The sequence below is a fragment of the Oryx dammah genome, unplaced genomic scaffold (genome assembly GCF_014754425.2).
Source record: "Oryx dammah isolate SB20612 unplaced genomic scaffold, SCBI_Odam_1.1 HiC_scaffold_2, whole genome shotgun sequence".
Lineage (NCBI taxonomy): Eukaryota > Metazoa > Chordata > Mammalia > Artiodactyla > Bovidae > Oryx > Oryx dammah.
Genome location: NW_024070186.1, coordinates 174683462 through 174698286, shown reverse-complemented (window position 1 = coordinate 174698286; position 14825 = coordinate 174683462). Strand labels below are relative to the sequence as shown.

The 14825-nt window shown below is 43.6% G+C and overlaps 1 protein-coding gene across 1 annotated transcript in view; it reads left to right on the top strand.

The window, feature by feature from the left end:
* GPR139 (G protein-coupled receptor 139) overlaps window positions 1-14602 on the top strand; it is a 43388-nt gene extending 28786 nt beyond the window's left edge. Inside the window, exon 2 of the mRNA XM_040257532.1 lies at window positions 13668-14602. Coding sequence (XP_040113466.1) covers window positions 13668-14602 — 935 coding nt within the window. The remainder of the gene's footprint in view (window positions 1-13667) is intronic.
* The last annotated feature ends 223 nt before the right edge of the window (window positions 14603-14825 follow it).

The following is a 14825-nucleotide window of genomic DNA, read 5'->3' as shown; positions in this document are numbered from 1 at the left end:
CAAATGAGCATCCTGTGTACACGGCAGCCACCAGCAGCAAGCACCTGGGGTGAATCCCAGGGAGGATTAGCCAGTGTGAGCACCATTCCATATCCGGAGGAGCCACAGAGAGGGCCCAGTCATAAACCTTGTACTTGAAGGGAGAAATTAGACTCTCAGAGGCGGAGATGAACCCCCTGTCTCTTTATCCTTGCTTATTCCCAGGGGCTGGTAGCTGTTCTTTTAAAAAAAAAAAAAAAAAAAACAACTTCTTACTTTGTATTGGGGTATAGCCAGCTAACAATGTTGTGATAGTTGCAGGTGAACAGTGAAAGGGTTCAGCCATACCTGTTTCCATTCTCCCCCAAACTCCCTTCCCATCCAGGCTGCTACGCGTCATTGAGCAGAGTTCCATGTGCTATGCAGTATGTCCTCGTTGGTTATCCATTTTAAATACAGCAGTGTGAACATGTCCATCCCAAACTCCCTATCCCTCCCTTCCCATCTTTCCCCCTGGTAACCATGTTTGTTCCCTATGTCTATGAGTCCCTTTCTATTTTGTAAGTTCATTTCTATCATTTCTTTTTAGATTCCACGTATAAGGGATGTCATATGATATTTTGCCTTCTCCGTCTGATTTACTTCGCTCAGTAGGACAATCTCAGGGCTTCCCAGATGATGCTAGAGGTAAAGAACCCACCTGCTAATGCAGGAGATATAAGAGACCCAGGTTCGATCTCTGGGCTGGGAAGATCCTCTGGAGGAGGAAATGGCAACTCACTCCAGTATTGTTGCCTGAAAAATCCCATGGACAGAGGAGCCTCGTGGGCTATAGTCCATGGGGTCACAAAGAGTCAGGCATGACTGAAGTGACTTAGCACTTAGTATGACAATCTCTAATCTCTAGGTCCATCCATGTTGGCTCTATTTCGTTCTTTTTAATGGCAGAGTAATAGTTCATTGTATATATGTACTACATCTTCTTTATCTGCCCCTCTGTCGATGGACATTTAGGTTGCGTCCATGTCTTGGCTACTGTAAACAGGGCTGCAGTGAACACTGGGGTGCAGGTTTGGGTCCTTCTGGATCATGTTTTTCTCTGGATATATACCCAGAAGTGGCACTGCTCTATTTTTAGTTTTTTAAGGAACCTCCATACCATTCTCCATAGTGGCTATACTAATTGGTAAGTATTCTTGAAGAACTTACAAATCCTCTGTAGGGAATTTTTCCCTCAGCTACCTCATGCCATATACATGCCAGCTGACACCCACTGTTAAATAAAAAAAGAAACAGAGAAAGAATTGACCCATTTCTACTTAATGGTCAGTTCCCTTGAGCTAATGATGGAAGAAACTGGATGAGCAGGTCCATCAAATGGACTCTAAAGTCTAATAAATTGTTTTTGAATCCTAGGTCCAGCACACATTTGATATCTAGTGGGCGAGTCTCTTAACCCACTGAGCCTCAGTGTTCTCAACTCTATAATGGGCCTATTAATAAATAGTATCTACCTCCTAATGTGTGAGGATTAAATTTGATTCCAGTAAAACCTCTAACAAGTGGGCCACAATAGCAAGTGCCTAGTAAAGGGAATCATTATTAATAAATGTCCAAATTATTACTGCAGATGCTCAGCCCTTGTATTATAGATCTGTGTGAGTGGAAGAACTGGAAGAGGCATTGGACACTTTTGCATCCAACTTCAGCCAACTTCTTCACCCTCTGAGCCTCCGTCTCTCTCATCTATAATAAAGGGATGAAAATAGTATCTACTTTATTAGTAAATATTGTATATTGGATATTTGAAAGTGAAAGTGTTAGTCACTCAGTCATGTCTGACTCTTTGCAATCCCATGGACTGTAGCCTGCCAGGATCCTCTGTCCATAAAATTTTCCAGGCAAGAATACTGGAGTGGGTTGCCATTCTGTTCTCCAGGGGATCTTCCCAACCCAAGAATTGAACCCAGGTTTCCTACATTGTGGGTAGATTCTTTACTATCTGAGCCAACTAGGGAAGCCCTGTTGGATATTTAATATTAGATAATGTTTGATATTATAAACTAGAAATATTCTTCATAGATGAAGAACTGAGTTCAGGGCCTGACAAACAGTAAACTCTCAGTAACTGTTAGCTGCCCTCAGAGGATAATGAGGGATCTTCCTTTTTCCTTCTCTTTGCCTTGGCACATACTGGTCACACTCTCTGGGAGCCCTCCCTTTTCTTGTGTACCTGTTAAACCCTTGCCCACTTTTACCGAATGGGAGCTATGATACTATTTTTAAATTAATGCTTTATTAACTGGCTCACTTTGCAGATCTGGAAATTGAGGCTCTGAGAAGGGAAGCGATTTGTCCAGGAGCACACAAGTGTCTATGTGAGAACTCAGTCTAATCCCGAGGGGTCTCCTAACAAAATTGGAAAGGCTAAGGATGCTTTCTTTTTTCAGTTTTATCAAGATATCATTGGTATACATCACTGCATAAGTGTAAGGTGTACAGTATGATGACTGATTTGTGTATAGTATGAAATGATTACTCCAATAAGTTTAGTTGACATCCGTCATCTCATACAGATGTAATACAAGAAAAAGAGAGTAGAAAAGTAAACAAAAATAGTTTTCCTTGTGATGAGAACTCTTAGGATTTACTCTCTTAACAACTTTCATATGTAACATACAGCAGCCTGAAGGACACTTTTACTGCACGAGTAAGAAAAATAAGTCAGAGGTCTCTTCTAGAGCCAGTTCTCCAAACCTCAAGAACTACACCAGGAGAAGCCCCACCTAGATTCATGCTGTTGCCTCTGCATCAGGCTTTTGCCTGGTTCGGTTTGTCGCCTTCACAGGACTGGTCATCACACTCAAAGACACTAACTGAGACCACTTACCACACGCTCTCCCTGTACCAGGCACCATGCCAAGAGCTTTATCTGTGTTTGATTCCCTCTAATCCTCAAAATAGCCCTCTGAACCAGACACCACTGTTACCCTCATTTATCAGTTTCCCCCTGCACTTACTTGCCCAAGGGTGCCGTGAGAAATGTGAGGATCTGGAGTGCTAACCCAGCTCCTCCAGACTCCAACATTCATGCCTCTCACTTTAACCCAAGCCCATCCTTTCTGATAACTCTTCTGCTCTCTGTTTTCTGGCCAGTCACCTCAAGCCCTGCCCACATCTGTCTCTGTGACAAAAGCCCCAGAGCTGAGAAAACACAGCTGCATCCCTCACTTGGCACAAAACTTGACCCAGAATGGCACCATCAAGTGCTCTCAAAATGCATCTTAGACTTCCCAGCTGTGCCATCTTGGGCAGGTGGCTCACCCTTTCTGAATATTAGTTTCTCCTCATTTGTAAAATAGAGATCAGAGAATGCTTGCACTGCCATTTTATATACTTCTTTAAATCAACTCACTTTTTAAATAAAGTTACTTTATACACAGGCTTTTATCACTGCCCTAAATGGAAAAATAACATTCCTCTAATACCATTTAAATTAAATACATAACTTGGAAAGTAAAAATATTCATCAGCAAATCTCATAAAATCATCTCATCTATACAAAGCCACCCAGCACACAGTAGACACTCAATATATGGCAGTCATAAGACAATGAAGCTTGGCACTGAGAAGTGTGGTTTGGAAACATTTGAGTCGTTGGCCAGCTTGAATGTGGTTTCCCAGTTGAGAATCTAGTAGTTGTCATGGTTACCCAAAGAAGCTGCCCCTGGTCAAAAAGCCAGAATCAATTTTACTGACAAGAGAAGGCCAACTGATTGGTCCCTGGCCTAGATGCTGACTCCCTTCTCCCCATTGCCCTGAGTCAGACTGGCCTGAGGTGGCAGCAATCTTAGCTCTTGCTGACTAGGCAACTGCAAAGGCAGGCTTGGTTGGGGTGGTTTAGTTGCTAAGTCATGTCCGACTCTTGTGACCCCATGGACTGTAGCCTGTCAGGCTCCTCTGTCCATGAGATTCTCCAGGCAAGAATACTGGAGTGGGTTGTCTTGCTAGGTCTCAACTAGTCCTGGTCAACACCAGGAATAACTACTTCCTTAAGTTCTGAGGGAAAGGAAAGCTGCACCGTGGATCCCAGTCCTAAGACTTCCTCACGGCAAATCCCCACAGCATTTTTGTTTTTTTTCTCCCATGATGGCAGACATCACCAATGTGTCACAGCACTACCAGACACAGGTGTGATTTGGGGAAAAGTTTCAATATGGTCACTGCTGAGTTTTCCAAATTTGCTGGCATATTGAGTGCAGCACTTTCACAGCATCATCTTTCAGGATTTGAAATAGCTCCACTGGAATTCCAGCACCTCCACTAGCTTTGTTCATAGTGATGCTTTCTAAGGCCCACTTGACTTCACATCCCAGGATGTCTGGCTCTAGGTGATTGATCACACCATTGTGATTATCTGGGTCATGAAGATCTTTTTTGTACAGTTCTTCTGGGTATTTTTGCCACCTCTTCTTAATATCTTCTGCTTCTGTTAGGTCCATACCATTTCTGTCCTTTACCAAGCCCATCTTTGCATGAAATGTTCCCTTGGTATCTCGAATTTTCTTGAAGAGAGCTCTAGTCTTTCCCATTCTGTTGTTTTCCTCTATTTCTTTGCATTGATCCCTGAGGAAGGCTTTCTTATCTCTCCTTGCTATTCTTTGGAACTCTGCATTCAGATACTTATATCTTTCCTTTTCTCCTTTGCTTTTCACTTCTCTTCTTTTCACAGCTATTTGTAAGGCCTCCCCAGACAGCCATTTTGCTTTTTTGTATTTTTTTTCCATGGGGATGGTCTTGATCCCTGTCTCCTGTACAATGTCATGAACCTCATTCCATAGTTCATCAGGCAGTCTATCTATCAGATCTAGTCCCTTAAATCTATTTCTCACTTCCACTGTATAATCATAAGGGATTTGATTTAGGTCATACCTGAATGGTCTAGTGGTTTTCCCTACTTTCTTCAATTTAAGTCTGAATTTGGCAATAAGGAGTTCATGATCTGAGCCATGGTCAGCTCCCGGTCCTGTTTTTGCTGACTGTATAGATCTTCTCCATCTTTGGCTGTGAAGAATTGATGCTTTTGAACTGTGGTTTTGGAGAAGACTCTTGAGAGTCCCTTGGACTGCAAGGAGATCCAACCAGTCCATTCTGAAGGAGATCAGCCCTGGGATTTCTTTGGAAGGAATGATGCTGAAGCTGAAACACCAGTACTTTGGCCATCTCCTATGAAGAGTTGACTCATTGGAAAAGACTCTGATGCTGGGAGGGATTAGGGACAGGAGGAGAAGGGGACGACCAAGGATGAGATGGCTGGATGGCATCACGGACTCGATGGACGTGAGTCTGCGTGAACTCCGGGAGATGGTGATGGACAGGGAGGCCTGGTGTGCTGCGATTCATGGGGTCGCAAAGAGTCAGACACGACTGAGCAACTGAACTGAACTTCAATATGGTATCCAGCAGCCCCTACCAAGCAATTGAAGATTTAATATTTTTGTCATCCCTGCCTCAAGCTGTGCTCTCACTCTAGGCATGAGATCCTAGAGTGATTCAAAGAAAGCAGGAAACACTGATCCTACTTTGAGAAGAATACATTCAAATGCTAAGTGTGGCGACAAGTAGTATAACAGTGAAGGGCATAATAGTAAAGTTACAGAGAAAATTAAAGGGCTATCAAAATAAGAACTAGAATCTAAAAAGAACAAAGGCTGTTTCAGAGAACGCAAGGGACAACTGAATCACCAAGTAGTAAAGCGCAATGTTTTTCTCCACCAAACAGAGAAACAAAGAGGAGGCTGGAGGTGAAATACAGATGCAGCTAGAGGGATCGGGAATGAAGAATTTCCAGATAAGGTGACAGGACTGTAATGCCTGCAATGATCCATAGAGGGAAACGGGACTCTTCTAGGGATTTGTTGAGAGCTCGGACTCTCACCTATTCAGCTCTACTTCCAGCACGGGGTCTGGCCTCTAGCTCAATATTGTCTGCTGAACTGAACTGTGTGTTCAGGCCAGATGTGAAAAGTAACAACTAACATTTACAGAGTGCTCACCATGTTCTGGGAGCATTTGACACACTTTATTTCCTCTATCTTTCTATCAGTCTATGATGGTACCATTTATATTGATGCCAAATTCACAGATGTAGGAACTGAGACTCAGGGAGATTAGTCACTCGACTTCATAACTTCTTCCACTATGATTTGCAACTTTTAGCCTGCAAAGAGCAAAAAGAACAAACGGCCCTTCCAGGAAGCTTGAAGGCATCTCTCAGGGATTACCTTCCTATGAGGTGGGGCCCCACCGCCTGATCTCCACTCCACCAGCCACAGTCAGTTTTATGCCTCTAACAACCAACTTCAGGAAGGACATTCCACATTCCCTGGCTTCTGCTCTGAAGCAAGTGGAACAACAGGAAACAAGGATGGCCACTGGCCAGCAGGCAGTGCCTGGGGTTGGAAACCCTTCCCTGCTCCTCTCCTAGGAGCCCTCAGGAGGGCACAACCTCCTGAAGAACTCCTGACACCATCCACAGAGGTCAAAAAACTGAATACCAAGTCTTGTCAGCATCATCTTTCCCACCACCCCGCCCCCACTGGAGACAGGAGATTTTCTTGAGGCTGATGGGGTGGGAAAGGTCCAGAGGGGGTAGGGGTGGAGTCAGTCAGCAGATGCAGAAGCAGCCTGGGCACGTGGGGGTAGGTTAGGGTGCATTTGTTTTCCTTGGGTTTTGTGGCTCCTTCTTTGGGGAAAGGAGAGAGCATCTTGAGTGGGGAACAGTTTGAAGAGCAGTGAGGGAGCAGTTAAGGACAAGCCAGCTGAGAGCTCTTAACCTGAGAGGACGCAGCACCTAGGCAGCAGTGTCTGTGTGGGAAAACAGGGAGAGGCACCGGGCTGCTTCTTGGGAACGGGCACCGCCTTGACCTCTCAAGAGTGCCTGGTGTTCCCAAGCGGTGTGGCGCAGAGCCCAGAGCCCCTTTCCTGTGCGCCTCTTTCAAAGGCGTTCAGGAAACACCTCCAGGGGTTTCAGAATTGTCCTTTAGGCTCAGCTGGGGCACTCAAGGCACAATTAGTCAGAGGCAGGGGCTGTCCCAAGCTGAGTGCTGTCCTGCCGCCAAGTTGAGCCCTGCTCGTAGCACACAGCATGGGTCTGCTCTGCTCCTTGAGGAGCCACGGGTATCAGGCTGGGCTCTCGGGTCTTCCCTGATGTCCACCAGGAGGCTGGGCACCTCCGGGGAGTGGTAACACACTTCTGGAGGCCACTGATGCCGCACTTTCTCTGCAGTGGAGGCACAGATGACAAAGACATTGACCTAAGGGTGGGAGAGTGTGCAAGAGGGTCGTACTCCTCCTGGCCCTGCATCCCACAGGTTTGGGCCCACCATGCACTCAGGGCCCTGTAATCATCAGACACTGCAGAGCTGTACTCCTTGGGGAAGGCATCAGTTATGTAGCTCTGAGCCCCATCACCTGCCACCACACACCTGATGCTCTGCATCGTCGGTGTGGCAGCTGCAATGGAAACAATGCCTCCTTCTACTTCTGGCCCCTCTAGATGCAGCACCCTGGTGCCCTCCCCACCAAAGGGGAACCGGGGCAGTAGCAGCAGCCTGGTTCAGGATTCCAGAGCTAGCATCATTTTGTTTCCCCTTTCTCCACTCCAAGATATGTAACTGAAAAGGTAACAGTAAGGAAAGTGACAGCAATGTCCCATCACACAGTTCAGCCCCCACAGCTGATCTAAACAAGGACACTGCTGATTTCTTGCTCACGGGACTTGGAAATTGCTTTTCCTAAAAATCTGTCCTTGAGGTACCTTCCGGCAGCCACATAAATAACACCACCAGAATTGCTCACAATGTCAGGGATCCTGCTGTGTCTGTAGGCCATGAGGACTGCCTCTTCTAGTGCAAAACATGGGCATCTGAAGGAAGGGGGGGATTCATTTAAGTCACAGGTGATGGTGGCTGAAAGGGTTGAATGGTTCTCTTTTGGGAAATTCACAAGAACATGATTTAGGATGCAGAGAGAGAGGATTTGTAGAAGGTAATCCCAGGAATTTAATCAGCCCAAATACACAACTCTCTGTTCTTTTTGGAAGACCTGCATGGACCAAACAGCTGTGGTATCAGTGGCCTTCTCTAGTTCACCTAACTGCCACTGCAGTCAGAAAGTGCTCTTTGATGTCTAACCTAAATCTTTTTGTAGCTTCAACTTGAGCTCCTTTCCTTCTTACAAATTCTATTAGCTGTCTTTAGGAACAGAGGAGGCTGACAGGGAGGGAAAGAAGGAGGAAGGAAGGGAAAAGGGAGAACAGGAGGGAAGGAGAGCGAGGAGAAGAGAAAAAATGTGTTATCCTTTAAACCAGCATTTCTACTTTGGAGAACTTATTCCACAGAAATATGCAAAGATGTTTAATGAAACTCTGTAGTGGCCAAAATAATAAAATAAGTAATGTCCAGCCATAGATGAATATTTCATGAATATTGTTGACATAGGAAGATTCTAATTTCTAATTTTAGAAAAAACAGCTTGCACAGCAGTATTAGTGTATGATCTCATTTTGTGGTGATGATCATATTACTAATTATATTTATAATTATAGGCATATAAATATCCTGGAGAAACAAACACCAAATGGTTAACCTCTGTTCTGGTTGCAGCATCGTAAACTATTGTAAACCAGTACTTACAGCCTTAACACAACAGTTTAGGATTGTTTGTCCTGGTTCTTAGGCTGACTGGGCTCAGCGGGATGGCTCTTGCTCCGGGTCTCTAGCAGTTGCAGCAGAGAAGCAGCTGGGACTGCCATTATCAGGGGTTCCACTGAGCTGGACATCCGAGAGTGTTCACTCACATGACAACTGATGTTGGATGTCAGCTATGACCTCACCTGGGGCTTTCAATCAGAGTCCCTATGCACGGCCTCTGCAAGTGACATGGACTTCTCACAGTTGGACTCCAAGATAGAGCTTCCCAAAGCAAGTTTTCTTTTGAAAAACTTACAGTCTGATTGTGCAATATCACTCCCACAACAGTCTACTGGTTAAAAGTGAGTCACGGGACCAACTCTAAATCAATACGAAGAGACTGCACAGAGGCGTGAATATCAGGAGGTGGTTCACTGAGAGCCATCTAAGCAACTAATTGCAATATTTCTATAAAATGGGATTTGGACAGACTTTCTCTTTCCAGTGTCTGATGTAATAGTTAAACGTACCAACGCAGGAGACAAAAAGCCTGGCTGTCCTGGCTCACCACTCGCTTTCTGTGTGACCTCAAACAAGTTACTTATAACCTCTCTGAGCCTCAAAGCTTTCAGATAACTGTTATGACCTCATAGGGTGGTTGTAAAAATTAACTTGAAGTATTGTATGTAAGATGCTTAAAAATAAATGCTCAATAATATTATGCACTGATACGTTTAATTTTTACAAGTATATTTTACTTTTATAATTGAAGAAGATAGTTTTCAAAGACCAAAAAGAAAGAGACATGTAGCAGAATTAAGAAATGTAAACTCAGAACTCCCAGTCAGGGCTCTTCTGAGGAAACTGAAGGGACTCTTAGTCCTCATAGACATAGAAAATACCTCAGGAACACCTTGACCCTTCCCTTCTGCTCCAGTCAACCACCCAGTGGTGGGGTCTGACAGCTCGACCTGTGTTGTTCTTTTAGCTGTTCCCCAAATCCTCTCAAATTTGTGTACAGTAAGCTGCAAAGTATGGAAATGAATTCCCCCAATAACATAACCAATAAGCTTTGCAATCACAAAACATGGGCTTTTTATATTACCCAGGAGCTTAAACCTGTCCAAAGACAACATTGACAGAAAGGATTTGTTTTTTAGAAGCATTGACATTTTATCATGAAGTTCATGGGGACTTGCTTGGATGGGATTTGGTTGGGTTTCCACACAACAGATTCTTGGGCCAGTTAGTTTGAGGAAAAAAGTAAGAAATGGAATTTCAGGCGGTGATGACTTGGGTTCCTTCGCTTATTCAACCTTTATAAATACACACAGCCCCTGTCAACACCACTCCTTTTCTTTGGGGAAAAAACTGTCATAGTCGAAATGAAAGGATTTTTCAATGTGAGGAATTATAGCAAATGTCAAACCTTAAGAGTTGAAAATTTTACCTTCTCATTTCTTTTTCAGAAAATCAATACACAGGCACTGTTCCAGTCCCCTCTGGGTCTCTCTGGCTCACACATCTCTCTCATCCCAAGGATGTCTTAAGTGTTCTTGATGTTGCCTTGGGGGCAAATCTACCTGCATGAAAGAAATAGGAAACTCAATGGCTGTGGGTTAGTTTCTCGAGAGATGCAATTACTAGGAACTTAAGGAAATGTCAAATATGAATAGCTAGCAATTTCATTTGGAGCTGATGATTTGCCTGGCTTAAAACACTAATTAGATGGAGCTTGAATATTTTTAAAGAGTTTAGTTATGGAAGATTTTTAGCACCACACTACAAATAGGTTTCCATGAAGAAGTAAGAGATGGTGATGAAGAGTCACTCTCTGCAGAATATATACAGTCAGCCGTCTGTATTTGTGAATGCTGCTAAGTCACTTCAGTCATGTCCGACTCTGAGACCCCATAGACAGCAGCCCACCAGGCTCCCCCGTCCCTGGGATTCTCCAGGCAAGAACACTGGAGTGGGTTGCCATTTCCTTCTCCAATACATGAAAGTGAAAAGTGAAAGTGAAGTCACTCAGTCGTGTCCGACTCTTGGTGAGCCCATGGACTGCAGCTTACTAGGCTCCTCCATCCATGGGATTTTTCCAGGCAAGAGTACTGGAGTGGGGTGCCATTGTCTTCTCTGTATTTGTGAATGGGAACCCACAAAGTCAGAGAGCCATCTGTAGTCTACAATTTTATGCACAGGACTTGAGTACTGGCAGATTTTGGTATCAAAGGAGGGTCCTGGAACCAATACTCTGTGGATACTAAAGGATGACTGTATGACATTTCTTTCTGGAGAGACCTCAGCATTTATTCATTCTGTCCCCCCTTATAAGTCGGGAGCAGAGCAGGGACATGAGAGAGATTTGGGGCATTATTTAATGAATGGAAAAAAGAGGTTCTGAGAAATAATGGCACTTTTCTAAGTCAGAGGCAACCTAGAGAACAGGAATCACTTTTCTCTGGCTGGAAACAAAGTGGAACTTGATATGCCATAAAGTCAGACAAAGCTGGATAAGTAAATTTTTGAAATTTCAGGATTAATAATACAAAGAATTTTGCTTTAATGGACCTCTTTTCTTTAGTGTTGACTTGAAGTTTACTTATAATTTTTCTTTATTATACAGGGTATAACATACCTGCATGGTACTCCCACCCCTGTTTAGAAGTATTGATATTATCAAGTGGTTTTGAGCTTGGGTATTAGTCCTGGGTTTGAATACTGGATAATTAATATAATTGGTACCTTAACTCTCCACCACTTCAAAATGTTATTTCAAAGTGCTTTGAACAAGAACAAGGGCAGCACAGACTTAAACAAACAAATCAAAACCCTGACAGTGCCAAGTACAGAGAGGTTATGAGCAACTGGAACTCTCACACGCTACTGCTGGGAGTGCAGAGTAGTAAAACCACTGGACAGAGAAGTTCAGCAATATCTGGGAAAGGTGAACGTGCACATACTCTGAAACATAGGAAACACACTTCTAATGTGTATATGCTGCTGCTGCTGCTGCTAAGTCGCTTCAGTCGTGTCCGACTCTGTGCGACCCCATAGACAGCAGCCCACCAGGCTCCTCCATCCCTGGGATTCTCCAGGCAAGAACACTGGAGTGGGTTGCCATTTCCTTCTCCAATGCATGAAAGTGAAAAGTGAAAGTGAAGTCGCTCAGTCATGTCCGACCCTCAGCGACCCCATGGACTGCAGCCTTCCAGGCTCCTCTGCCCATGGAATTTTCCAGGCAAGAGTACTAGAGTGGGGTGCCATTGCCTTCTCCAATATGCATATGCTATCTGAGAGAAACTCTCACATGTAGCTACTTCTCATGGAGAGCCATATCAAGGTATTAACTATAGCAGATTGTAAGAGCAAAATCCTGAAACTAGTTTAAATGTGTGTGTATGTGTATATATACACATACAGATATCCATATAATATGTCAATATATATACACTATAGACAGCTAAATGTATCTGTCTATGTAATATATGTATATATACATAGAGACATATATAGACATAAGTTTGTATATGCATAAACATGCCTATGGATATGTGAATAAATAAATTCTGACAAATTTATTAATGGAATTGCTCTATAGTCATTAAGATGAGTGAAACAGGTCTACATGTATCAGTAAAAATAGATCTCAAAACCATCTTGTTGAGTGAAAAACAGCAGTATGTAGACTGGCAGGTTCTGCATAAAGAAATTTAAGATTATGCAAATGTGGCCCTAGAGCACTGTGGCTGCCTCTAGGGAGGGAATGGGAGAAGGAAAGGATGAGCTGGAACAATTTCAAAGAAAACTTCAACTGCAAATATAGCATCATTTCTTCTTTTTTAAAACATTAAAGCATATGTGGCAAGATGTTAACACTTGTTTAATCTGAGTGATGAATATGCCAGGCTGTGTATACTACATTTTCACTTGTGAACTATTGTGAAATAATTTTAAATAGGCATGCAAGAAAGACAGCCCTGGATACCAGCCCTGCCACTGCACTTCAAACAAGGGACATAAATTCTCTGAGACCTTTGTTTGCAAACTATGATTAACGATGTTCAAATTTCAGAGTTGGTTGTGAGTTAATGAGAGCAAAGTATAGAATGACTTTCAGATTTTATCCATTGGGATATCCTTTTAGAATGAGTCCCTAATGATTTTCTAGATGTATTTTATTCAGAGAGACATTTTCTTCTTAAAATTATCAGAAATTACGTGGATACATTTCAAAACAATTCTGATCTCCAGAAAAATAATGTATTGCTATTTTTTTTGCAAAACTATATACAACATGTATTACACAGACATGTAAAGCACTAATTATTTAACTATGATTGCCCTGAGGGTGGTTGAAGTATAAGAGTGGAAGGAAATTTTACTTTTCTCTGCTATTAACTAATTATGTATCATGTGCGTAGACTACTTATTCTAAAAATAAATATAATTTGTTTAAAAAATAATCTAAAGGTCATAATCTTCTCCATTCTAAACCCACTTACAAAGGAAAGGTCTTCGAATCTAAGTCCTAAAGATTCTTTAGAGGTCATATAGTCCAATCTCCTACCTGAGCACAGGATACGCCATTCCAGCCCCATATCCTCCCTGAAGTCAGACGAAGGAAAGAGCATAGGATTAAGGATTAGGAGATCTGAGTTTGGTTCCTGTCACCACGAATTACTAAGTCTTGACTCTAAGCAAGTCCCTTAAGTTCTCTGAGCCTCAGTTTCATTTCTGAAATGAGGACACAGAAGCACCACTGTCGTGACTGTGTGAAGACAGATAAAGTACAATGTGAACATGAAATTGTGTCAAAATAGTGTCAGGATGTTTGTATGAGATGCAACTGCAGTGCAGAAGTTTCCCTCAAGAACATGGGTTCAGTCCCTTTGATTTCCATGTGAGTGCCCAATACTCTATTCCTAAGGGGCCCCTAGTCACCAACAAAGTCATGTTGCTTCAGATGTAAACCAGATTCTCTTCTCTCCACAGCAAATATCCTAACCGTGATCATCCTCTCTCAGCTGGTGGCTAGGAGACAGAAGTCTTCGTACAACTATCTCTTGGCACTTGCTGCTGCTGACATCTTGGTCCTCTTTTTCATTGTGTTCGTGGACTTCCTATTGGAAGATTTCATCTTGAACATGCAGATGCCTCAGGTACCCGACAAGATCGTAGAAGTGCTGGAATTCTCATCCATCCACACTTCCATCTGGATTACTGTTCCATTAACTATTGACCGCTATATCGCAGTATGCCACCCGCTCAAGTACCACACGCTCTCCTACCCAGCCCGCACCCGGAAAGTCATCATCAGCGTTTACGTCACCTGCTTCCTGACCAGTATCCCCTACTACTGGTGGCCCAACCTCTGGACTGAAGACTACATCAGCACCTCCGTGCATCACGTCCTTATCTGGATTCACTGCTTCACTGTGTACTTGGTACCCTGTTCCATCTTCTTCATCTTGAACTCAATCATTGTGTACAAGCTCAGGAGGAAGAGCAATTTTCGCCTCCGTGGCTACTCCACGGGGAAAACCACTGCCATCTTGTTTACCATCACCTCCATCTTTGCCACCCTCTGGGCCCCACGCATCATCATGATCCTCTACCACCTTTACGGGGCACCCATCCAGAACCGCTGGCTGGTGCACGTCATGTCCGATGTGGCCAACATGCTGGCCCTTCTGAACACCGCCATCAACTTCTTCCTCTATTGCTTCATCAGCAAGCGGTTCCGCACCATGGCAGCCGCTACTCTCAAGGCCTTCTTCAAGTGCCAGAAGCAACCCGTTCAGTTCTACACCAACCATAACTTTTCCATAACAAGTAGCCCCTGGATCTCACCGGCCAACTCACACTGTATCAAGATGCTGGTGTACCAGTATGACAAAAATGGAAAACCTATAAAAGTATCCCCATGACCCCATCAGTTTGGCACCTAGTGCCTCTGCGTAATCCATTTCCAGAGGGGAATGTGGCCCATCCTGTGGCTGAAGAGCTCTCCTTCGGAGTGCTAACCTGATTTCCTGTCTCCACAGACTGAGCAACTTTCAGACTGGTAGATGAGAAAAGATGGAGGAGAAAAACAACAAAAGCTTGAATCTTGTGTTCATTTACGTGTTTGTTTCCATCAAGTCATGTAGA